Source organism: Anabrus simplex, chromosome 5, assembly GCF_040414725.1.
Source record: "Anabrus simplex isolate iqAnaSimp1 chromosome 5, ASM4041472v1, whole genome shotgun sequence".
NCBI lineage: Eukaryota > Metazoa > Arthropoda > Insecta > Orthoptera > Tettigoniidae > Anabrus > Anabrus simplex.
In genome coordinates this window covers 446,811,003-446,837,737 of record NC_090269.1, presented here as the reverse complement: position 1 = coordinate 446,837,737, position 26,735 = coordinate 446,811,003, and the positions used below count along the sequence as shown (strand labels likewise).

Here is a 26,735-nt window from a genome sequence, read left to right as displayed (position 1 = left end):
TCTACCTGGAGTGACTCGTACCGATTTCGCACAGACACCTGTCCTGAATTCTGATCCTGAATAGAGCCCTTAGCCTGCAATCTCCTTCCCCTTAGAACATTAGACAACCTGTCTTCTACAACTCACCCCTTTCCTTCCCATCCTTCTATTACACCTACTGTAACCTGTACATTCTGTCTTCTGTGAGAATCCTAATTATCTCCCTCAAACTCTCCAACTCCTCCCTCATACCCCTCAATGCCTCGCCACACCTTACAAGGGATGCACTTTGCTTGAAATAGACACAAGAAACTATTGTTATCACACAAAATAAGCCCCTGCTCTTACAGTTAAAATATCAATGATTTCAACATAAACTGGCTCGTCTCATATAATGTCGCTTAAATTAGTTACCGGTACAGTAGGCGCTATTCATTCGATATTTTAGCGTACAGAGGCGACTCTAATATCTTAACGCTAATTTCAGTTAGGTAATAACTTAATTATTACACCGTACATATCTTATCCCACTCCACCCGTCATCACGGCCAAGGGACCATGACAGCGTTAAATATCGGGATAACACGACTAAACAATAGTAGCGAAAACTTTTTAGTGGTTTCTCGAAGTCTTCTACCATTTCAGGATATAGAGAGGACTTCTTCTAATAATCAAGCTGAAATTTTGTTTTCTTCTGACGGGAGGTAAGTTAAAATACGTTGCAGATATAATAATGTGTTACTTTCGGCTCTGATAACGATTACCGGTACAACTTGTGGTGATTGTACAATGTCTTTCCCAACCAGTAATAGTGCTTGCCACTAATTTAGATTTATAATGGTAGATAAACATGTAATTTGCTCTGGAAGTGTTGCTGCCACAGCTTGCTACTTCTTCAGCATGTTTCTTTACGATAATGTTAAATTGAAGTTCTGTAGGAAGGTGAAAGTTCCGTCTCGAACTGGCCGTCATTCTGTTTAGAACTTGCTGGTGACTGGTACAGCTCCTGTCGGCCAGCAGAGTCACGGTCTTAATCGTATGATTTCAGCTTTCGTTTCTGTTATTAACACATTGCTATGCGAGTGCAAGGCTACGGTATCTGCTAAATCGCGTTATTGAGAAATAGGGATTTGAAGTTTTCTAAATGTTCCAAACAATAGCCACGCAAAACCACGACAGTTGAAGATATCGTGGTGAGTTCTCCTTCAGTTTCCAGTTAAAACCCATGAATCTGAACATGACACCATTGCTGAACTCCAGTGTGATACAGCTATTTTAAGGGTCTAATGTTACATACTTTTACGTTGAGATCACACAAAAATACATCTTTTGGACTGGAAATGCACTTATCGTGGTATGGCGAAATATCAGTGTATGACTTGATGAGGAATGCTGTCTGTTGTTGCCTCAGTTTTGTCCGGTAGAGATACAAATTGTTAGTAGTTAATTTCTGGTACGGTATTAAGATTTCCTGTCCATGTGTGACCTAATTACTCATTATTTTTGACAGATTATTGTTTTAGTTAGGAGAGAGGGCATTATTACCAGGATAGCTGCAGCTCCAATTCTTGTACATACTATGTGGGAATTTTCAGCTGGAGAACAGATGGTATTTAGAAAACGTCTGCCCTAAAATCCAGACCGAGAATAATGAAACCTCAGAGTCTGAAAGTGAAATGCCATGGCGTGTGCTGAATATAATGGCAGTTTCAGAGACATTACTTTTTTTTTTTGCTAGTTGCTTTACGTCGCACCGACACAGATAGGTCTTATGGCAACGATGGGGCAGGGAACCGTGGCCTTAATTAGGGTACAGCCCCAGCATTCGCCTGGTGTGAAATTGGGAAACCACGGAAAACCATTTTCAGGGCTGCCGACAGTGGGGTTTGAACCTGCTATCTTCCAAATACTGGATACTGGCCGCACATAAGCGACTGCAGCTATCGAGCTCGGTAGGTGACATTACTATAAATTGGTCTTGTCACTAGCCAGTGCTCTTACAGTGGATAGTAGAAGTGTGTGGGCCATTTTGCGACTCTAACCTGGGGCCTAATGGTCTTATCACTAGCCAGACATGTCTCATATTCTGTCATGTTCTTATCCGTAGCCCGTGAAAGAATAGCTCCGAAATTGGGAACATTGTGTAGGATATTGTGATGTCGTGTGAATGACGCCATGTTGGATTTTAATCTCTCTGCTTGAGCTAGTTACTGCAGTTTTACTGAACTCCTCTTTTTTAAAATTCTTCTGACTAGAGTTAAGGGAAAAAGCTCAACTACCCCCAATTTACATCCCCTAAAATCTAAATCACTCTTAGTGATATGAAGGTATATCTGGGGGCATTATTACAATTTCTAGTGTTTAATTCAGTGATTTTCTGTGTATAGGACTTATTTTAAGAGCTGTACTGCTTGTATTTTGCAGGGCATTCTGTCAAAAAGTATGGAGGAACCTGTGTTTGTCAAATGTGAGCCAACATCATTGTTGGATACAGAAGAAGAGCCCCCATACTTAGTAAGTTGATTATAATAAGTAATATTGAATAATTGAGAGTGTAAAATGGAGTCAATTGGATGAAAGCCAATGCAGTTCTTCAGAGCACAGAGGGGCGGTCAGATCAACCAAGGAACTGTAAAATACTATGTGAGGAGTAGACAGTTATGCTTATCATTTGTAGTTTTAGTATAGGCATGCGTCAGAGTATGAAGTAAAAGTCATTGGTTGTTAGCCATAGAATATTACAGGCTCACTCTTGTTACTGGTTATTCATGGTATACATGGATCATTAAACGGCAGGGAGGGATTACGGTAAATGGAAATATAGTAAGGATTCTTGGCTATGTGATGGATTTGGTTGTAGTGGCGGTGCAGTATCTTAGAGCTTGGAAGGAGGTATAGTGAGTCAGCATTTCCAAGACTGAAGGATCTCCGAAGACCTTAAAAAGTAGTTAGTGGGACGTAAAAGAAATAACATTATTATTAAGACTGAAGGATGTCTTTTGAAAAAAAAAAAAAAATCAGGAGGCTGAATGTTTGTTAGAAAAAATGACACTGAAAGAAGTGGATCATTTTAAGTGCCAGGATGGTAATATGTTATGTGAAATTTAATGTAGATATAGCAAAGATTTTGCAGCGAGCATTGGTATTCCGCAAGAAAGGACTCTTTACAACACTCTGTTTCAGCCCAAATTTGTGGTATGGGAGTTAAGCTAGAAGAACTCAGAATATATTAATCATAAACAGGAAGTAACTACACATGAAAACATCAAAAGTGATTGGTGGTACTTATGGGTTAGAACAATGGCAGGAGAGTACTCTGATGGAAGGGAATAAGGATAAGTTAGATATGTCATCAGTGATGATGTACATATAATCCTACATCCTCCACTGCATTAATCTCATGATTATCTTCTTTCTCACCTCACCATTTGGATCATTATTATCCTGCATATGGAGTTCTTGTACCTAAGGATGGTAGGTTTCATTAGATCTTTGACATGCTGAATATAACTTGACATGAACTGAATATAACTCTATTCGGATAGATCTTAAAGTCCTCAAGCTTGATGTTGAGCAATTACCATTTAGCTCCAATTACTCTTTCCGACCTGATTGTGATTTCTTAATATCCGGAATTTACTAAACTTGGTCACACTAGACAGCAGTAGGATCATTCTTACTAGTATCCATTAATTTCACCAAAAGTCTTTGATATATTAATGAGTTTCAAATTCAAGTATTGCTAACCAAATTTGGTTCAGGTTTGAGGCTGTTTCTGTTGAGAAAAATATGGGCATACATATTAATATTTACCCATTTCTTATTAATTATCTTCAGCAGTAAATGGAATCTGGTAAGTTGGACACAATGTCGTGCTCCTATCCCAGTACATCTTGCATGTTTTCTACCATCCGATGTGTATGGATATTTTATTTCAGTAGTACCTGGTGGACATGTTATATCTGTGTTAGAATCATAATTCATATTGTACTGTGATGTTAGTTTTTTATTTTTCTAATGTACAGCATGCGATCTCATGCGGCTAGATGTTCCTGTATCTAACTTGCATGTTACCTACAGTGCAAGGTTCTTATTCAAATGCATATTTGTGTGACTGTATTGCTTATTATGGGCTTTGATCCTGGTTGTTTGAGGATGTATTGTTCTGATATTGGTAACACTGTCTATATGTGATTTCGAATGGAATTATTTCTCAATTTGAATAACATAGTGCAATGTTTTATGGCTTTGCTGGTGGGACCTAGTGTTTACACTGCACTATGTCTTCTGGTATAGGCTAGAGCAATTTTGTTACTTTCATTGATCTGTGTCTGTCTTATCTTTGGCTTTGACAATATGAAAGTGACTGAGGTATGAGCGATGTTAGTAATGCCATTCCTTACGCAGCCAGTCCCTGCTATGAATAGTGTGAAACTGTTGCTCATAGGGTCGGTTGGTGCATGCATTTCAGTGGGCTTGGCAGACTGATATGCAATAGCAACGGCTGGCTCAGTGAGGAAAGCAACGGGAAACTACCTCACTTCCCTAGTATGCCTCTTCAGTGATGCCTAGGCCATCTATGACAGCTCATGGCGGAACTGTTGAGGATCCAACCAGCATTCGGGCTGATGACTAAACATACACATACAGTGCAATGTTTATGTCCACTTATGTTGCTACAAGAGAGCTTTGTTTGAATACAAAGGTAAGTGGTGTCTCATGAGGAGAAGGTGTTAAAGCATTCTTGGTGGTATGGGAGTAGCACGAGTTGGTATCTGTGGAACTGCATTTGTGAAGTCGAAGTTGAATTAGCAGGAGACTCTCTTTCTGCAATTTGTCACATATTTATTTTGCCTGCTGTCTTGTTTAAACAGCATCTCTCCATATGGGTCTTTGTGTTTTGCCAATTGAACTTTCTGCTGGTGTTGCAAATTAATATTTTCATTCATTTTGGTTCTGTTTGGCTTACGATTTGCTTGGAGTGATTTTTAAGCTTAATGTTCTTAGATGATGTAAAGCACTTCCCAAAAGGAAGCAGCCATGTTCGTTTTATTGCACATATGGTCTTACTCCATGTCACATTTTTGCCCTCTTTTACCATTTTCTTCCTTGATATTAGTCTCCATCATATTGCAAGATGTCTCCAGTTTTTTCTTTGGTTACTCTTGGGGAAAGATGAAATGTGGTTTCCACCACATTATTTACTTTGGGTTGCATTTTCTCTACTACCATTACTAAGTGAAAGGCACCAAAACAGATAGTTCGTTGTACAATTCACTTAGTAGCATCAAAGTCTTATTTTTTTAAAAATTACTCCATTGAATAACACCGTTCAATTATTGATGTTTTCTGCTAAATTCCAGTTGTTCCTCCAGAAGTCTTGGACCTCGTATCTCCATCCTAGATTTTTATCCGTTCTCTGCAGTAATCTCTGTTAGGTAACTAGGATAGGATGGAAAGAAAATTAGTTTATGAATGAAGGTAGTATTTCATGATTCATTTGAAAATGTTTGAAGGAAGTTTGCGATGATTAATTTAGGTCTTATGACCAGCCTTCCTTTCCTGAGTCCCCGCATTCATCCATGCTTGTGATGATGTGATTTATTTTGCAAGGGAGGATGGACACAATTGCCGGAGCACAGTGAAATTCCTATTGATTCAGTTCTTCTACTTCTTGACCATTTCCTGATGATCTGAGTTTTACAGCCAATCAATCAATCAATACTGATCTGCATTTAGGGCAGTCGCCCAGGTGGCAGATTCCCTATCTGTTGCTTTCCTAGCCTTTTCTGAAATGATTTCAAAGAAATTGGAAATTTATTGAACATCTCCCTTGGTAAGTTATTCCAATCCCTAACTCCCCTTCCTATAAATGAATATTTGCCCCAGTTTGTCCTCTTGAATTCCAACTTTATCTTCATATTGTGATCTTTCCTACTTTTATAGACGCCATTCAAACCTATTCGTCTACTAATGTCATTCCACGCCATCTCTCCGCTGATAGCTCGGAACATACCACTTGGTCGAGCAGCTCTTCTTCTTTCTCTCAATTCTTCCCAACCCAAACATTGCAACATTTTTGTAACGCTACTCTTTTGTCGGAAATCACCCAGAAGAAATCGAGCTGCTTTTCTTTGGATTTTTTCCAGTTCTTGAATCAGGTAATCCTGGTGAGGGTCCCATACACTGGAACCATACTCTAGTTGGGGTCTTACCAGAGACTTATATGCACTCTCCTTTATATCCTTACTACAACCCGTAAACACCCTCATAACCATGTGCAGAGATCGGTACCCTTTATTTACAATCCCATTTATGTGATTACCCCAGTGAAGATCTTTCCTTATATTAACACCTAGATACTTACAATGATCCCCAAAAGGAACTTTCACCCCATCAACGCAGTAATTAAAACTGAGAGGACTTTTCCTATTTGTGAAACTCACAACCTGAATTTTAGCCCCGTTTATCAACATACCATTGCCTGCTGTCCATCTCACAATATTTTCGAGGTCACGTTGCAGTTGCTCACAATCTTGTAACTTATTTATCACTCTATAGAGAATAACATCATCCGCAAAAAGCCTTACATCCGATTCCACTCCTTTACTCATATCATTTATATATATAAGAAAACATAAAGGTCCGATAACACTGCCCTGAGGAACTCCCCTCTCAACTATTACAGGGTCAGACAAAGCTTCACCTACTCTAACTCTCTGAGATCTATTTTCTAGAAATATAGCAACCCATTCAGTCACTCTTTTGTCTAGTCCAATTGCACTCATTTTTGCCAGTAGTCTCCCATGATCCACCCTATCAAAAGCTTTAGACATGTCAATCGCGATACAATCCATTTGACCTCCAGAATCCAAGATATCTGCTATATCTTGCTTGAATCCTACAAGTTGAGCATCAGCGGAATAACCTTTCCTAAAACCGAATTGCCTTCTATCGAACAAGTTATTAATTTCACAAACATGTCTAATATAATCAAAAAGAATGCCTTCCCAAAGCTTACATACAATGCATGTCAAACTTACTGGCCTGTAATTTTCAGCTTTATGTCTATCACCCTTTCCTTTATACACAGGGGCTACTATAGCAACTCTCCATTCATCTGGTATAGCTCCTTCGGCCAAACAATAATCAAATAAGTACTTCAGATATGGTACTATATCCCAACCCATTGTCTTTAGTATATCCCCAGAAATCTGATCAATTCCAGCCGCTTTTCTAGTTTTCAACTTTTGTATCTTATTGTAAATGTCATTGTTATCATATGCACATTTTATTACTTCTTTGGCCTTAGTCTCTTCCTCTATCTCGACATTATCCTTGTAACCAACAATCTTTACATACTGCTGACTGAATATTTCTGCCTTTTGAAGATCCTCACATACACACTCTCCTTGTTCATTAATTATTCCTGGAATGTCCTTCTTGGAACCTGTTTCTGCCTTAAAATACCTATACAAACCCTTCCATTTTTCACTAAAATTCGTATGACTGCCAGTTATGCTTGCCATCATGTTTTCCTTAGCTGCCTTCTTTGCTAGATTCAATTTTCTAGTAAGTTCCTTCAATTTCTCCTTACTTCCACAGCCATTTCTAACTCTATTTCTTTCCAGTCTGCACCTCCTTCTTAGTCTCTTTATTTCTCTATTATAATAAGGTGGGTCTTTACCATTCCTTACCACCCTTAAAGGTACAAACCTGTTTTCGCATTCCTCAACAATTTCTTTAAACCCTTCCCAGAGTCTGTTTACATTTTTATTTATCGTTTTCCACCGATCATAGTTACTTTTTAGAAACTGCCTCATACCTGCTTTATCAGCCATATGGTACTGCCTAACAGTCCTACTTTTAAGACCTTCCTTGCTATCACATTTATTTTTAACTACCACAAAAACAGCTTCATGATCACTAATACCATCTATTACTTCAGTTTCCCTATAGAGCTCATCTGGTTTTATCAGCAACACATCCAGGATATTATTCCCTCTAGTTGGTTCCATCACTTTCTGAATCAGTTGTCCTTCCCATATTAACTTATTTGCCATTTGTTGGTCATGCTTCCTGTCGTTCGCATTTCCTTCCCAATTGACATCTGGCAAATTTAGATCTTCCGGTACAATCATATTTCTTTCCATGTATTTCCTACATAGCTGATTATCTTATCAAATAATTCCGAATCCGCATCAGTGCTACCCTTTCCCGATCTGTACACTCCAAATATATCAAGTTGCCTATTATCTTTAGAAATGAGCCTTACACCTAGAATTTCATGTGTCTCATCTTTAACTTTTTCGTAGCTTACAAATTCGTCTTTCACCAGAATGAAAACTCCCCCTCCCACCTTTTCTATTCTATCTCTACGATGCACACTCCAGTGCTGTGAGAAAATTTCTGCATCCATTATATCATTTCTCAGCCATGATTCAACTCCTATTACAATATCTGGTAAATATATATCTATTAAATTACTTAATTCTATTCCTTTCTTTACAATACTTCTACAGTTCAACACTAACAATTTTATGTCATCCCTACTTGATTTCCAGTTCCCTGTTCCCTTATCACCGCTCCCTAGGCCATCCCATTTCCCTGAATGTACCTCCCTATTACCCTTCCAAACAAATTTCCTAACTTATACGTACCACTGCGGTTTAAATGAAGGCCATCCGAGCGCAGATCCCTATCTCCTACCCACCCATTAGGATCTAGAAATTTCACTCCCAGTTTCCCACATACCCACTCCATAGTCTCATTTAAATCCCCAATCACCCTCCAGTCAGTATCCCTCCTACACAGTATTCCACTAATAACAATCTCCGCTTTCTTAAACTTCTCCCGTGCTGCATTTACCAGATCCCACACATCTCCAACTATGTTAGTACTTATATCAGCTTGCCTTACGTTGTTGGTACCAACGTGAGACACTGCCACCTTCTCCTTCCCCTCCTCCCTCTCTTCTACTTTCCTTAACATCTGCCTCAACCTAATTCCTGGATAACATTCTACCCTGGTTCCCTTTCCTCCACACACTTTCCCCACGTGTCTTACAATGGAATCCCCCATGACCAGAGCCAGATGCCATTCCCATCTCCAGTACTATTGGCATGAGTGAGATAATGAGCAAATGAGCCCGACATGGGATAGATAGAATTTAATAATTGGTACACAAATGAAAAAATTATATTTAGATAAATTTGGAACATTTATAGAGAGAAATATCATCTAACATTCAAACCATGAACAGCACCTTGTTTCTGTACCTCTGTGCTATAGTGGAAACTTTGTCAAAGTAAAACTTCAACAGTAGGGACGGTTTTTACTCCTCCCCATTTTTAGATACAAAAATTTACAATAATTCCAAAACTAATAGAACTATGTAACTGTCACTTATTACCAAGTATTGTAGAAATTTAAATTTGCTGTCTTACCTCCCATTGAGAACAAACTACACTGACTTTGCAAATGTCATGGGATAGTGCGAACTGCAGTGAGACATCGTGGAAGTGAGTCGACAAGTCCCTGGTAGTCCTCTGGATGCAGCTGACACCAAATCGTTTGCAGAGCGGCCGCCAGTGCTGGTCTGTTTGTGGGTGCAGGATCCATGGCACAAAGGCTGCATTCCAGGGCATCCCAGATATGCTCCATAGGGTTCATATCGGGTCTCCTGGGTGGCCATGGCAGTCGTTGGACCTCCGCTGCATGTTCCTGGAACCATTCCCAGGCGACGTGGGAGCGATATGGCGGCACGTTATCATCTTGAAACACCGTAGAACCGTCTGGGCGCTGGAAGGCCAAAAATGGGTGGAGATGTTCTCTGAGCAGCCCAACATACCGCGTACCATTCAAAGTCTCTTCCAGAACAACTAGGGGCCCATTCCATACCAGTAAAATGCACCCCAGACCATAACAGGGACACCAGCACCCTGGACCACACCTTCGGGGCAGGCGGGATCCATCGCTTCATGTGGTCTGCGCCATACACGGTGAATCCCATTGGCATGGTGCAGTTGAAATCGTGATTCGTCTGACCATATCATATTATGCCATTGTTCCAGTGTCCATCCCTGATGACTGGTGACAAATGAGGCGTCTAATATCAAAACCGGCCAAGTCACTGAAGGCATATTTTTCAGTATGGATGAAAATTCTGTTAGAGACAAAGCAATGATAGTCACAAAAGGTTTTTTTTCATAGTTACATCCTTAATGGTTTAATATTTAAGTTCCACTGTTTTGAGAAATCTGACTCATAATTAACCCATATTTTTTGTTAATAGAAATTTTGACTTGGCCGTTTTTGTTGCAATTTTGTATAATTTTAGGCTTTTTTTTCTAAAACTGTATTCAATTTAAGTTTCAAACACTTGTGAAAAAAGGCAATTACATGAAAATAAACTGACATGGTAAGTACTTTTCTTTAGTGTAATCAATAAAAAGCATTTCATCATAAATGGAATAATAATATATGAAGAAGAACATCAGAAAGCTGAGGAGAATACAAAATAGAATTTCTCTCACCAAAAGTTTGTAGCTCACTTAGAAAGAAAATGATCAGCAATAATAGTCACTTATATTAATAGAATCATTATTAAGATACGTACTGTTCGCAAATAATATATAATATTGTTGTTTTAAGTCTTCAATTTGCTCTTATTTATTATACGTCAGGCATTTCACGTGAACTATTGATGCAGACTTCAGAGACAGTGCTGGAACTCTCATGACCATTGAAAATTGTTTCTCTTGCTAATATTATAGTTTTATAAAATTGCAGTGATTGATGATCTTGCCACGTTGGGCCAAAGTGGTTCTGCAGGAGATTTTTTTGTTTTAGAGACAGGAAGAGTAATGCCTTTGATCACTCTGTGATTGTAAAATACCTCACCATTTACATGAACAGAATTTTGTGCGAGAAACATTGATAATCTGTATTAAAATAAAATTAAATATTATTCTTACCACTCTTGCTTCCATTGTTGTGATTTCCTGTGTGATGTATCTCTTGTTCTCTTTCTTGCACTTGATCTGGGGATTTCATCTATTTATGTTTCCGTAATGTAGGACAAGGTATGAAAATAAATTTTTAAGTTCACCACTCGGAAAAATATACACATTATACTACACAACAATGACAAAATACGAGCACACAGGAAATAGGATTGGTTTTGTGCAAATGAAGGTAAGAAGCCTGCGAATACATATTTCAGTGTTGCAAATGAACAAAATAGGTAATATTATGACTACAAAGAATATACAATACATGGAACGATTTTGCCTACTGATATTATCACGTTGTGTAAGGTAACAACACACGATTCCAGACAATAATGCTGCAACATGACATGGCCGGTTTTGAATTCACTGACTGCATGACTTGGCCCATTCTGTTGCATGACCAAGAATTCAGTGCTCTGTAACATGAAGACATGGACGATTTTAAAGCATATTCTTGTTTTACCTGACAGTACTATACTTCTACTTCAAATTGATAACTCATTTAGTAAATTTTGTGACTTGGCCGGTTTTGATACTAGACGCCTCAAATGCGCGTCATTGTGCCCGATGACGTTGGGTTAACAGTGCCATCCGTGTGCGGCGCTGGCTCCCATACCCCTTGGAGCCCATGTTCCTATGGATTGTCAACTGGGAGACGTGTCTAGCCGGCCTGTGTTGAATTGAGCCGTGATTTGTTGCACGGTTGCCCATCTGGCACTATTGACAATCCTTCTCAGATGTCACCGGTCACGGTCATCGAGGGTATCTGGACGGCCGGTCGTTCGACTGTCGTGGATGGTGACGCCCGCATTCAACCATTCACGATACACCCTGGACATGGTTGATCGTGTGAAGCCGAATTCCCGCACCACTTCCAAAATCACACTTTCCATCCGTTGGGCACCGACCACCATACCCCGTTCGAACAGTGTCAGCTCATGATGACGTTCCATGTTACACCTGTCACATGCACAGCCACTGCTCACAAGGTGTCCTATACAACTGCCGCTGGCACAGGGGGTGTGTGGTGTGCAGACAACACACCTGCGCATCAGTGCTCCGCTATCCCATAACATTTGCTCAGTCAGTGCACATTGCAAGGATGCTGACGTATTCTGCAAGTTCAAACACCCTAAGACACTCATAAATGAGTAAAATGGGCATTTCAGTTCTAGAAGAAAAAGAAAAATTTGTGTGTAATGTTTTCAAGAAAGATGAGCATGTTGCCAAATCTCTCAGAGTATGTTGCTTAATTGATTCCCCCAACAGTCTTACTGTTCCATTTAAGTGCTGACTCTAGATTGCATTGTTGTGGGCATTGTGCATTGATTGAGTCAGCAAGGAAAGGAATACTCAAATTTTTTGAACATATATTTAATACGGATGAGAATAGGCTGACAAAACATATTTTAAAAAATTTGGTAGCAGACCTAAAATTTCTTACAAATGGTTCAGGCAGGTAAAGAAATGATCTTGAACAGTCTGGTTTAAATGAGGAAGTTATCCTGAACTGAAAAAAGTAGAGATCAGTGATTGACAGCTTCAGAGGCTTCCATGATGAATGGAAACTGAATAAGGGATGGATAGAGGAAAGAGGGTGCTAGAGAAAGAATGCAAAGATTTTAAGCTGCAAGGAGGGCTTCCAGTAATGTGTGATTGTTGCTTAACATGGTCTCAAATAACCATATATGAATATAGTAATAATCAGCAAAGCAGTAGAGATTTCATGTCCAGATGTTGCCTTGATATCAATAGTATGTGCTAGGGCAATTGTGGACTAGGATGGGCGACTAGAATTTTTCTGAGTCAACATTTTTAATTGGTGCAATGTAAGAAAAATCAATTACCTCTCTGACTTCACTGAGGTCATCACATCATAACCTAATGTAACACATTACCCCTAACATAACCTCTCAGTTTCTCTTTGAAGAGCCCTGTAGATCAGGTCAGAGACTGAGTTTGGGGGAGAGGACTCTCCCCTTGGATCATACCACTATCCACCAAAAATTTGCTGGTTTTCTTGGCTGTTCACCTCTTCCTCAGGCTTGAAGCCCAAGGACAGGTGGATAAGTTTGAGAGACCAGGTATTGGCGTGTGAGGATCTTGTAAAGAACGCGGTCTTTTATGTTCATTGTGTGAAGGATTAATCGGGAATTGGAGGGGATATAGAGGACATCACATATCCGAAGACAGCAGTATTAAAAGGTGGAGGTCATCGCCATAAGACCTACCTGTGTCGGTGTGACGTAAAGCAAATAGCAAAAAAAAAAAAAAAAAGTGGGGAGGAATAGGCCGTGCTGCATTATTGAATTGGTGTGAGGGGATAGGCATCACTTGTTTGGTGGCAGATAGCAGCAGCTGCAAGTACCTCATTTGTTTCTTGTTAGTACTGGAGACCACTGCTATGAGACGTTTGGGTCATTGTTTGTATCTATGATTGGCTTTTGTTATAGATATCATAGGGATCGTGCAAGTTAACTGAGCGATTTGTATTGCAGACCTGTCAGGTTAAACTAAAATTGTAATCAATACTACAACAGTGTTGTATATATTAATGTTGAATTTTAAATATTTATAGGTGTTAATATAAGTTAGATTAAGATGATCTTCGAATAGGGGAATTTTTATTTTGTATACGTTAGGCTTCTGATGAAAAAAGTGGATACCATATCATTTGAAACATGTACGAGTATTGAGTATATACCTTTATAAAATATTGACAGGAATATACATCTACCCATGATATTTTGAATAAACTTAGTCTATACCGACCAATCAGAGACCACAGTTGGTCAAATTCATAGACCTGCCAGGTTGCATTCGGGAGATAGTGGTGTCCAACGGCTTTGTTGTCATCCCTGAAGTTGGTGTTCTATTGTTTCCATTTTACTTACCTATTTTAAGGCTACAGTCCCAGCTCATTTCTTTTCTAACCTGTTATTGCCATGGGGCATGTCCATGTTTGTTTGTGTATAACAAATAGTAAAAAACAAAATCTGTGGTTATTGCAGACTAACATGTGATAGCACTTTCTGGCACTATCTCACTCCTAATTTCTGTAGTATGCGTCCTTGGTAGTACCTGATCTCTCTGGTGCAGTTGGTTATAGATTTTTTGAGTTGATCCAACCATTCTTTTAGCTCAGGATTTATTTATGTGTTTATTGGTGTCTTTATTTGTAACAAAGTTACGGCCCTTGGACCTCTCTTACACTTAACCACATTATGCGGCTTGATAATGAATACAAACTTAATATTCAAACATAACATACTGTATATAATAATATAACCTAATATAGACTAAAACTGAAAGATCTTCATCCTATGTCTAAAATGAACAAAATAAATTCAATATTAACTACTCTACTTGGAATTAATATAATATAACATTAATTTATGTAAACTTTTGGGAACTATTTACTCAAGACATTCACTCACTCATTCACATAACTACATAAGTAAAGTTTGGTGGTCTCAATGTTTAAATATTAGGATGAGTAGAATAATTATCAGTATTTATGTATGCTTTTCCTGATATCTTAGTGATATTTTAAAGTGTTTTATATTTGAAATGATTCCTATGCAATGAAAAGCATCCCTTGCAATCTAATAGGATGTTTTTCTTCTACTGAACTGCACCCATTGGATTTAAGGATGCCCTGTTTGTAGAAATTTTCCCTAATTAATAGTGAAATTTTGAAATTAACTCAAATACTCACAGATAATGTATTATAATGTTAATTTGTTGGTGACTATTTTAGTGGATATGTGCAAATTGCATGCCTGATATATATTCATTTCTGCAGGAACATTCTCAACTTGTATCAGAAATGATACCTCTGAAAGAAGAAACTAAATTAGAGTTAACAGAGCCAGGGCCAACACATGAAAATGAATTTGAGGTAATGTATATAATTTGATAAGCCATTGTCTGATAATGAAAGTAGTAAGAAGAAGGCAAAACAGTTTTCACTGTGTGACCCTTTATTTCATTACATAAAATTTGAATGTCCTTTTATAACCAAATTTCCATATTTGCTTTGGGTTGTTCCAAGATATCACAGTAGGTATCAAGGGGCAGATGGTATATTCTCAACAACCTCCATTACCTATTGTGTAGGAGATGGTATCATTGCTACTATTAATTTTGACTCTGTGAGTATCTTTGAATACAGAGTTTCTGTACATTTCCATTTGTTACTCTTGTTGACACACTGTAGTAACATGAGAAAACTATAGATCCCATTTCAAAGAGAGACTCCTTATTTTGGAGCACTAAGTCAGAATTTGTTCTAAAATGTAGTATTTATCATAGGCTTGTTAGGTATCTATTCTAATATTATAAAGAAGAAAAATGTGTATATTTGTTTGTAACAGGTAGACTCAAAAACTACTGAACCGATTTTAAAAATTAATTCACCTATAGGAAGCTATATTTCCAGTGAGTAACATGGGCAGTATTTTATTTTCAAAATAATTCAAGGTGGGTGTCAATGGGGGGGGGGGAGATATAAAAATATAAAATAATAGGCTAATTTAGGCGAAATCGAATTTATCCAACAAGGACGAGACAAACCTCATTTTAAGCCCTTAATGCAAAGTACAAAACTCGGTAAGCCCTATGGGCCTGAAAACCATGTTAAAAGGCCCTAAAACCCACTGTTATGGAGATATTGACACCACACTATCCGTGCTCTAGGAATCAGATATAGAAATTAACTGCCATAACCATGGCAATGTCATCTTCAGCATTCTGACAGTAGCAAGATTATCTACAATATATCACAAAAACCTAACATGTTACAGACATGAAAACTGGTATTTGGAATCTCCTTTAGAAGTAAAGAAACCCTTTTCTTTCTGACTTAAAAGAGGACTGTTTCCCACATGTAGAGTTCCATGTCGCATGTTCCAGATTTAGCTTTGCCAGTAGGCTGGTCATCTTCACCCCACCGATCTCGAGAGTTTCAGTCGCTTAAGTGCGGCCAGTATCCAATAATCGGGAGATAGTGGGTTCGAACCCCACTGACAGCAGCCCCAAAGATGGTTTTCCGTGGTTTTTCATTTTCACCCCTTGTTAAGGCCACAGCCGCTTCCTTCCCATTCCTAGGCCTTTCCTATGCCATCATCGCCATAAGACATATCTGTGGAGGTCTGACGTAAAGCAAATAGCAGAAGAAGCATCTTAGCTCCAAAAGGCAATACCACAAACATGGTTTACAAAGAGGTTCTGGTGTAGATAAAATGCAAATTTTTGGGTAGTTTTTATACTTTAGGGATTTTCAGATAATGTCTTGGTGCAGTTTCAAAGAACAATTAATTTTTATCAACTTAACAAATCCTCACAAGCGAAGCCGTGGGTAACGGCTAGTTCTATATAGTATTCTGGTTTTCTGCACATCGTTCCAAGGTTTTCATTGGGTGTTGTAACACTTAGTTAGGTGTTGTATGGCAACTAGCATTTTCCAAGGCCTGTTGGTCCATACCATACAACAGCTGAAAGAGATCCAAGATTTTTTGCAATATACATAGTGTATGATTGGGAAACTGTCTTGGAATGATGGTAGGCAATTCATGAAGGTGGATAGCTTTGTTGCAATGAGGGCCATTACATGTCTGTTTTATAGTTAGAATCCTCTTTACAATGGAAAGAAACAAAAAGTGACAAGTGAATTCATGAATAGAAACAATGCAGCTTGGAATGGAGCACTGAATATGATAAACAATATAGCTTGCTTTTTTTGGAAAGAGCAATTGCAAGAGAATTGTCTAAGGATATGTAGGTTGTCATGTCCTGCTGCCACCAGTTCAACTGCTACTGTATGATTGTGTGCTCCTTTTCATTTTCCCACCTCTCCATATAATTATGACTTGATTTAACACTTCATTTCTTCTTTTCCATTTCTCATATTTTTACATAGGATGATAAATTAATGATTATTTTAGCAATATCAAATTTATTTTCTTATCTGCTTCTTGTAGATGTGTTTCACCCTTCTCTCCTTATATCTTACTTACAGCCTTCTACAGATATTAAAGAAGAAATGTTCATTGAACAACATCAACCTGTTCCAATTATCAAAGAAGAAAACAAGTAAGTACACCACTAAACCTACATAAAATGAAATATCTTAATTACTTATTCACTAACATGCTCAGTTGTGTGTATTATTTTATGTTCATGAACTGCCCTTGTCCATCACTTTAATTGTCTCTTTACAAGGTTAACTTTGAGGTTGAATAATCTTAAAAACTTGTGGTTAGAACCAAGTGAAATGTTCAGGATCTTTAAGAACATTTTTAATCTGTTCATAGTTTTAGCTGATACAGTCTGTAAAATGTATCTGAGGTAAATCAGATACTTCTGAATTGGGTTCATTTAGTACCTTTGAGCAACCATGAAAATTGTCTTCATTCTTTCACTGTCACTACAGTGCTTGTCGTCATATCTTTTTATCATCTGAAATGTGATCTATAACTATTTCCTCCAAAGCATTCTCAACTTTCTAAGAAATATGGACTTTTGTACCTACAATTTTACCCAGAGATAGATTGTCAACTAAATGTACAAATTCAGTATTGTATGATTTCATAATATATTGAAAGGTAATTAATTGCTTCAAATGATGGTAATCATCCCGATATGTCCCAGCATTATAAAATGTATATAGGAAAATATTTAATATTTATTTCCACCTATTCAATACAATACAAGATGTTGACATATAAGTTAAACTTTTTTTTAAATGTGAGACATGTTTTGCCTCTTACTGTCAGGCATCTTCAGTCACTATCAAAACCTTTTTATTTTTGTCAGACAACAGGTTGAAATTATCCTAAAATGTGTTTGATAATGATTGTAGGAGAGATAAATTTTTCTTTACAGTTATTGTAATAATGTTCATGAATAACTAAAAATCTAATATAATGATGAAATCATGTGTAATTCACTTGATGAATAGGACGTCATTCGATGGTACAGTAACAAGAAAATGGCTTGAAGCCTTAGTCAATACCAGATATCCAAAACATAGTGGGAAGCGTATAAAAGCATTACAGTGAAGATATACAATACATTCAAATGATCTTTAAAAAACTAGTAGATTCGTAGGTAGTACACATAAAGATGGAGGTGTCATATAATTATGAGTGACAATTGATGGCTTAAAGCCGTAGTAAATGTTTGAAGTATAAGTAAAATAACATGCTAATATGTAATGAATAAATATGAAATAAATTCCATCGTTGAATATAAAATGTAAAGGAAAAACATTCCAATTTTGCTGGGCAAATATTATTTGGCATTAGCGTATGTTTATCCGTGAGGTTTAATGGTCAACAGTTCATAGGTTGTATATAGATTTGATCGGCGAGGTTGTGTTAAAAGGGAGTTTGTAGTTAGCTTAAATTTATTTTAAGTCATCAAAGTAAGTTTGTTGAGATAATGATGAGCCGTTATTTTTTACGTTGGTATGATTTTTGACGCGAAGGTTGAATGGCTGTTTTCTTCATCTGAAGACAATTACCATGTTATTCTTTACGTTGGTATGATTTTGACGTGAAGGTTGAATGGCTGTTGTTTTCTTCATCTGATGACAATATATGTTTTCAAAACATTGATAGTAGAAATTTATATTATTGAAGATATTGTGGAAGTTTGATGGGGCTGTTGAATTATTATTGTGATTGGTGGGTTCTGAAATGAAGAAAAAACTAGTTAATTTTGATGAGAATGAAAAGAAAAATCTTGGGAATGTTTTGTCGAAGTGTTGTTGGAGAGAAGATGTTGGTGCTTACCTATGGCGTTGTTAGCCCGTTTGACATGTTATGTAAAACGTTATCAGGATACTAGTGATCACTAACGTTTTTACTCCTTGTGTTGTATGTATGTTGTCTGGGCGGAGGGGGATGGGTTGAAGGGGGCGGGGTTGTATTCTTGTGATTGGCGTACCGGAGGGAGTTGTGTGTAGTGGGTGAAGCGGGGGGGGTGTGTGGAGCATTTAATGGCTTAAGATTGGCACATGGAGGGGAATTATGTAAGTTGGGAGGGGAAGGGGGGTGTGATGTGTTTGTTGACATGGAAGGAGCGTTTATTGATACCGTTTTGAAAATATTAAAATAATGTTTGTCCAGAAAGTTTACTTTATTGAATAATGTTACTATGTGATCATATAAAGGGCTTCCTAGTCATTTTAAAATTTGAAGGTCCTGTTCAATTGTGGTGAAGTTGTGCCCAGTTTCTTTCATGTGATTGCTCATTGCTGAGTGTTTATTATGTTTCTGAGCATTGAAATGCTCGGTGTACCTAGTTATGAAGCTTCTACCTGTTTGTCCGATGTATGAGCTGAGGCACTCATTACATTTTAATCTATAGATACCGGAGCCTGATTATTTATTATTTCCAGAGTTTATTGTATTGTGGTTGAAGAACGTTTTTTGGTTTGAATTTTGAGTTCTGAAAGCTATTTCGATCTCTTGATTTTTTAAGGTATTGGTTATTTGATGTATGATTGGGTTGGTGTATGTAAAGGTTGCATACTTTGGTTTTTCATTTTTTATTGGGGAGAGGTTTGTGGATAGTTTCAATTTAACCTTATTAATTAGTTTATCTATGATGTAGGGGTTGTATTCATTAAAAGTGGCTATTTCTTTTATATTGTATTCATTGCTTTTTTTAAATTGGTGGTTGAAAGGGGAATGAGGATTTTCTGTGAATTTGAAAATCAAACTTATTGAAAGTTCTTGTTATTGTGATGTCAAGGAAATTAATTGAGTTTTGGTTCTCATCCTCTTTAGTAAATTTGATCCTGTTATCTAGATTATTTAAATAAGTTAATATGTTTTCACTGTTCTTCAGATTATTGTCAATTATTACTAGCATGTCATCAACATAGCATAGCCAGACATTTAATCCATTGATGTCTTTTATTATTTTGCTGTTTTTGAGGTTATCCATATACATTTCAGCTAGGATTCCAGATAAAGGGTCTCCCATGGCCAGGCCTTCCTGTTTGTATATTTTATTGTTGAAAGTGAAATAGTTGTTATGTAAGACAAAGTTTAGTACTTTTAAGAGTTCTTCAATTTTTATTTTGCTTAAACTGCTGTGTTTGGAAAGATTGTTTTTTTATTATTTCTGTAGTTTTTTAGCGGGAATGTTTGAATATATGTTAGTGACGTCGAAAGAGCACATTATATGATTAGGTTTTAAGTTGAATTTTTTAAGGGTTTCACATAGTTCTATTGAATTTTTGGGGTGTTTGTTATGGAATTTGAAATGTTTTTTGAGAAATTTTTGGAGGAATTGTGAAGTTTTGTATGTCGGGCTATTTTGGCTGTTTATGATCGGTCGAATGGGAACGTCCTTTTTATGTACCTTCGGTAATGATCTGACGGTGGGTAGTTTGGGGTTCATGTTAATGAGACTTTGGTATTCATGTTCATTAAATAAAAATGAAGAGTTTTTAAAAAGTGTTTTTAGATTATAGTTGGGGACAAATCATAACGACCTCGCCTCACACCACTACTTTCCAGCGGCAGCTCGGTGTCTATTAGCGATTTATAGGATTTACTACCTCCGCTGTAGCCAGAGTTGCCAAATTGGCTACTGCACTCTACACGAAGAAAGGGTAAACACTACAGAGAGTGAGGAGGAAAGTGGTTTGGCAGCCTCTCCAAAACAAACTAGGATCACTTAGAACTCGTTAACTCAGCAGGGTGCAGGGTGTGATTGACTACTGGCTTCCGGCTCACTTCTAGGAACTGAGGTCGTCATGTTCTGTCTCCAACTATACGTTGAGTTTTTGTAGTGGGATCTTTTGGGATTGTTGTGTAAGTTTCATTAGAGAAGAACTCCTCTGTTTTTCGCATGTAATCCTGTCTATTTCATTAAGACTGTAGTATTACCTTTGTCGGCTTCAGTTACTATGATGTTATTAGTGTCCACTTTTTTTCTTAATTCTTGGATCTGTTTTTGTGAGGTAGAGTTATTTTTGTTAGAAATTTCTTTTACAAGGGCAGGTAACTTCTTTTTAATTTCGTATTTTACATCATTCTGTTTGGCTGTTGGAATTTGTTTATTTATGTTTGCTTCAGCTTCGGCTATTGTGGTGATTATGTCTTCTGCTTTATGTGGGTTGGGCCAATTATGTTTTAGGCCTTGGTTGAACAATTGTGTTTCTTTCTCTGAGAAGGTGATGTCAGATAGATTGATTGTAGTTGGAACATTGTTCCAAGGGGAGGGGGATATTTTCATACTACTGTTCTGGTTTAGCGATTTTGCTTTTTATTCTTTTAGATGTGTTAATTTGCGGTTTAGGGTTTCTTGTTTTTTGTTCAATGTAATCTGTATTTTATATGCAATGTGTTGTTGATAAGAATTCCATTCTAGAGGAGATAACAATTGCGTGATAATCAAATGTTCACGATAAAGTTGTGTATTTAAAAAAGATTTCTTTTTATACATTAGTTTTATTTCATTTTTGAGCCAAATGTTGTTGATTTTGTTTTGAATGTCTTTACATTTATGTTTTGGAATGTTTTTCCTTTGAGTTGATTTCAAAAACTTCGGTACTAGATTGGATCTTACACATTCTTTCAGGAATTGAATATCTTTTGAGATCTTACTAATTTTTATCTTAAGGTTTTGATACTTGTTTTTATTAGCCTGGTTGGCTTTATTATTACAAGTGATGAAATTCTTTTTTTGTCCTATTGAAAGTGTCATCAAATGCATTTCATCACTTGTAATGTCCCAGCATTGCTAATTTCTTTAGAAAGTTGTAGCATTGCGTTAGTATAAATAAAAAGTATGCTGGCTCCGATAAAGTGAAGATATATAAGAATTTATGATGCTGTTGCCATATGGCTGGATCCGTCTAGTATCCGGACTGTTCTAGAAAGGCCAAGCGCGGGTATATAAGAGAGGAACACCTTGCCTGGAGTTAGTGAGACTGAGATTGAGTTTACTGGTGTGAGTTAGCGAAGAGTCCAGCCTGGGCTGAGGTGTCAGACTATTGGTGTATCTGTCTGTTGGAGCCGAGGACTCTTTCCTCTTTCCCTGACGTCATGTGTGTGAGGTCGGCTGCTGGAGAAGAACCTTGGGTGTTCTGGAGCTGTGTGAAAGGAACGCTGGGTGATGACGTGTGCAGGCTGCGAACGGAGTTCAACAGATTCAGTGAACAGTCGATACTATCCCAAGCTGAGACCGTGACAGCGCTAACGGTGTGACTGAGTTGCTGATTGAGTGTAGTGTAAATAATCAAAGACACTCTGTGTGTTTCATTGTAGATGGAACATGCGAAACTGAGAGAGAGAGAGAGAGAGAGAGAGAGAGAGAGAGAGAGAGAGAGAGAGAGAGAGAGAGAGAGAGAGAGAGAGAGAGAGAGAGAGAGAGAGAGAGAGAGAGAGAGAGAGAGAGAGAGAGAGAGAGAGAGAGAGAGAGAGAGAGAGAGAGAGAGAGAGAGAGAGAGAGAGAGAGAGAGAGAGAGAGAGAGAGAGAGAGAGAGAGAGAGAGAGAGAGAGAGAGAAAGAACCGTGTAAGTGTGTATCCGTGTACTTGTGTAAGTTGTAAGTGCAGCAATTGTGTGTGTGTGGGTGTGTAAATGTGTAATTGTAGTGTTTAGTTAATAAGTCATAGAAATAGGATGCTACCAGTTTCTGCACTCATCTATTCATTCACTTACCCTGCCAACACATTCCAGTATATTTGTTTGATGTATTTATTGATATTGCTTCTTTCCTTACACTTGACCTCATTTTACAACTGTTGCAGTATACTCAAACACACACTCTCACATTCATAAAAGAATTTAAATGGTGTACTGTAGGGTAACCAATATGAATATCAAGTAATCTTGCACCCACACAATAATTATACATATTACACAACAGTTAAGTAGGTGCTGATGTACAAAGAAAACCACTTGTAATCCTTCATCATTGATGTGTTCAGCTGTACAATCCGTAACTATCAACAGGTAATCTTGAATTGAGGTATTCAACCACTGTCCCTGACAATGACTGTGAGGTACTCCAAAGTCTGGAACGACTCACAGTAAAGGGATTGTTATATATTGATGATTGGTGGAGAGGAATAGCGAGGCCAGTGCCAACACTCGTATTACAGTAATGAAAGGAGGAAGACAAGTGAAATTTGGAGGAATGTACTGAGGCGAGTTGCTTTGCAGATGTTTATGTACTAATGAAATATGTTACGTTTTTGTGTATTATCAGATTTTAGGCCTCCAAGTCGCGGCAGCGCTGCCATCCTTGTGACTGCTGGGTTCAGGGGTTCAGATCCCAGTCACTACAGCTGAGATTTGTGCTGGACAAAGCAGAGGTCAGACGGCCTTTTCTCCATGTCCTCCTCTTTTCACTGTCATCTTTCTTTCCAGCAACTCATTTCACCTGCCAGTCATTAATCATTGCCACAAAGGAGTGTGGCAGCCTTCAACAGCTTGCATTGTTTCTATTCTTGGCACTAAATAGGGCTTCATTCCTTCCATTCTGGACTCAGTTGACTAGAAACAGGCTTTGGAACTTTTGATCAGGTTTTATCCATTGAAGTTCTTGATAGCATGGAGGTATATGTCCATCATTGCCAGGTTAAAAAAAGTGAATGTGAAGCAAATGTTGAAAAGTCACTGCAGTTTCATCATTTGTTGTTTAGCTGCATCAGAAGAGATTAGTTCACAGGATATGAAGAGAGGAAGGATTAATGTTTCAACTAGTCTTTGTCACATGTCTGGTGGTTAAACGTTTTGTTTCTTTTGAATGGATATAGAAGTGAATACCTTCTGATGTAAATTTTTGATATGTGATATCCAGTCGAGTTAAAGTCGTAGTCATGCCAAGGTTTCTCACAGTGATGCTTTTTTTTTTTTGTATAACAGATGCAGAATAAATGTACTTAGGTCATATATGTGAGTTGCAAAGTTATGACAATTATTACTTCAATTTTTGATGTATTTGTTCAGAAGACTGTGTGATCCTGCAATTTGCTTAATTGTTTCAATTCTGCAGTCTGGCTCCATGGCTAATTGGTTAGCATGCTGGCCTTTGGTCACAGGGGTCCTGGGCTCGATTCCCAGCAGGGTTGGGAATTTTAACCATAATTGGTTGAATCCCCTCGCATGTTGACTGGGTGTATGTGTTGTCTTCATCAACATTTCATCCTTATTATCACGCGCAGGTCCCCTACGTGCGTCAAATCAAAAGACGTGCACCTGGTGAGCCAAAGTCCTCGGACACATCCCGGTACTAATATCCATACCCCATTTCATTTTTTGAATTCTGTCTTCATGTTTTGAACTGTATCTGTTCATTTACTTACTTTCCAGTGGTTACACACACTCATTTACTCACTCACTCCATAGGCTTCTGCAGGATGTAAAGTTCCTGTGCTGATCTCACAACCTCTTCTAACCTTTTCGATCTTGAGCCCGCTCTTCCCAGTTATCGGTTTGGAGGGTCCGGCGTATCTTGTTCATCTCTTTCTTCCTGAACATCTTTTCCCATTAAGAGATCCCTTGTATGTCCCAAATATGCTCCGGTGCTCTGTTATCCTGCATCGTCAGTACTATTTCAACCGCACCATGTCGTTTTATGGTATGTTTGTCTTTTCTGAAGTCTTCATGTTCCTAGCGAACTCTTGTACTTATGAACTGTTACTCTTTCCCATCATGTGTTGTTACCACTATGTAATCTTTCCTTATTCCGGTAGATGGCATCTCGTACGATAGCATAGGTCAAAGCATTTCTTTTCTGCCCCATCTTGTTGGGTTATCTTTCTGGGGGGTGGTGTTGAGATTTTTGACTTGAGAAGATGGAAGGATTGGATTTCCAAGTCGCCTTTGTGGCATATTAAAGATATTTTAACAGATTCAAGACATCATTGTACATATCTCGGCCTTTCGAGAATGTGAATTGCTTATGTAATTATGGTATTTAGTTTTCTTTAATCTTCTCTTGGTTTCATTATTGCTTCGTTTTGTGCTTAGAAAGGTTTCCCTCATTACATGTGTTTCTAATTTATTTGTATGTTAACTTTACTTTTACATGCTTCTTTCGGTATTTTCATTTACCGATCCACTATGTTTATTTTGAGAACAGAAGGAGATGCAGATTCATGTGTGTGTGCGTGTGAGATTGTTTGCTGTGTGCCGGCCGAGACCTTTTACTCATGTTGCTTCACTAAAATTTTACTTGAGCTGATGTTGTATTATTTTATGGCGTGTTCGGTATAATTCATGTCCACTTCATAGACTTGGTATGAATACGAGCTAACAACGCGATTGGTCTGCTTCTGTGTGTTTTGGTGTTGGAGACACTCCGTCTCTTTAAAATGGACCACTTTCTGGTTCATATTGTCTGAGCTTGAGAGCGGTTGTTTATTTGGTTATCTGCTGTGCATTGACGTTCTTATACGTCCGTTTATTTCGGCGACCTAACCCCTTGGTCTCTGTGTGAGTGGGTAGTTCTGACGCTTGATTCATGATACCTTTTGTGCCTAATTTATTTTATTTATTGCTCATTTCACATTGCTGTGATTGGCTTTCTTTACCTATTTTCTAGTTTAATATATTTTATTCTTTGTGAGTTGCCTTTTCCATATGTTTTTGTTGTTTGGCGTGAAACCATGGTAACTTCCCCTTTTCTCTTTGCATTTATTTTATGAGCTCGGTGCACCCTTCCCTCTTCTCCCGTTTCAAGCTCTTTACTTAATGATACTGTATTCTCGGGAGACTTGATTTTTATTGTTGAGAGTTTTAGGTCTTATCTGAGGAATTGAAAGGGTGAATGTTATGATTAGGTGCTGTTACTCCCTAAACTTATGGTTGTTTAGACCCGATGTGCTACAAAGAAATGCTTTGTAACCAACTGAATTCATATTCTTCAATTAATTATGATAGATGCCAACTCCTTATACCAAACTTTTCATCACTTCTTTTATGAAGGTAAGCATGTGTGAAGGTGCTATAATCAAAGAATCTGGTGTATTTTGATTATGAGCCACATATTATTAATAGTACCTATTTGATTTTTAGCCTCCTTGTTTTACCTATGCAACTTTTTTTTATCTCCATAATAAATTTAAGTTCTTGCCCTTATTACTGTTATATTTTTATTTCTTTGCATCTCTTATATGTTTGTTATCTGTAAGAGGCCAGGTCCAGTTCCTGGCCATTTTTTGCTAGTTTTGACCAAATCCACCGCACTAGGTCTTCGTCGTGTTCTTAGTGTCAGTTCAATGTCCAGCCCAGCATAATGTGTTGGATTAGTGTGTTGTTGAGAGAGGGTGTAAATCTCATAGATTTAGATTTTTCAGCCAGCTTTGAAAGATAGGATTATGCCATGAGCCAAATATTTTTCTATAAACTTTATTCTCAAAATCTTGCAGCTGCTGCTGCTCTTTCTTTGTTAAGTGGTTGTACATATTTGCAGAAAACATAATCCAAACACCAAATTAGTTTAGAGGAATGCAATTTAGATTCTTAAATTGTCTAGGTGACATATTTATTTTATTAATATTTCCATGTCACAGGTTCAAGCATTCGCGAGTGAACTTGTGATATGGTGCTACATTGATGGCCGCTGTATTCACCACAATTTTGTATGCATGGAAACAAACATGCATGCTGTGTCATACCAGTGCCATAAGTCATTTTGTGGGATGGAGTTCAGTGCCTCTTGAACTTGGTCAGCCAAATCAGAAACAGTTAATGCTGGCATTGGATGACACTCA

The 26,735-nt window shown here is 37.8% G+C and overlaps 1 protein-coding gene across 2 annotated transcripts in view; it reads left to right on the top strand.

Moving 5' to 3' along the window:
• Window positions 1–555: 555 nt before the first annotated feature.
• Window positions 556–26,735, top strand: part of LOC137500936 (zinc finger protein OZF-like) — a 50,904-nt gene continuing 24,724 nt past the window's right edge. Inside the window, exons 1-4 of one of the 2 annotated variants that reach the window (XM_068227695.1) lie at window positions 556–683; window positions 2,404–2,493; window positions 14,797–14,892; window positions 17,011–17,084. In XM_068227695.1, the coding sequence (XP_068083796.1) occupies window positions 2,422–2,493; window positions 14,797–14,892; window positions 17,011–17,084 (242 nt within the window). In that variant the 5' untranslated portion in view covers window positions 556–683; window positions 2,404–2,421. Of the gene's footprint in view, window positions 684–1,071; window positions 1,173–2,403; window positions 2,494–14,796; window positions 14,893–17,010; window positions 17,085–26,735 lie in introns of those variants that run through there. The other variant, XM_068227696.1, reaches the window with a different exon arrangement.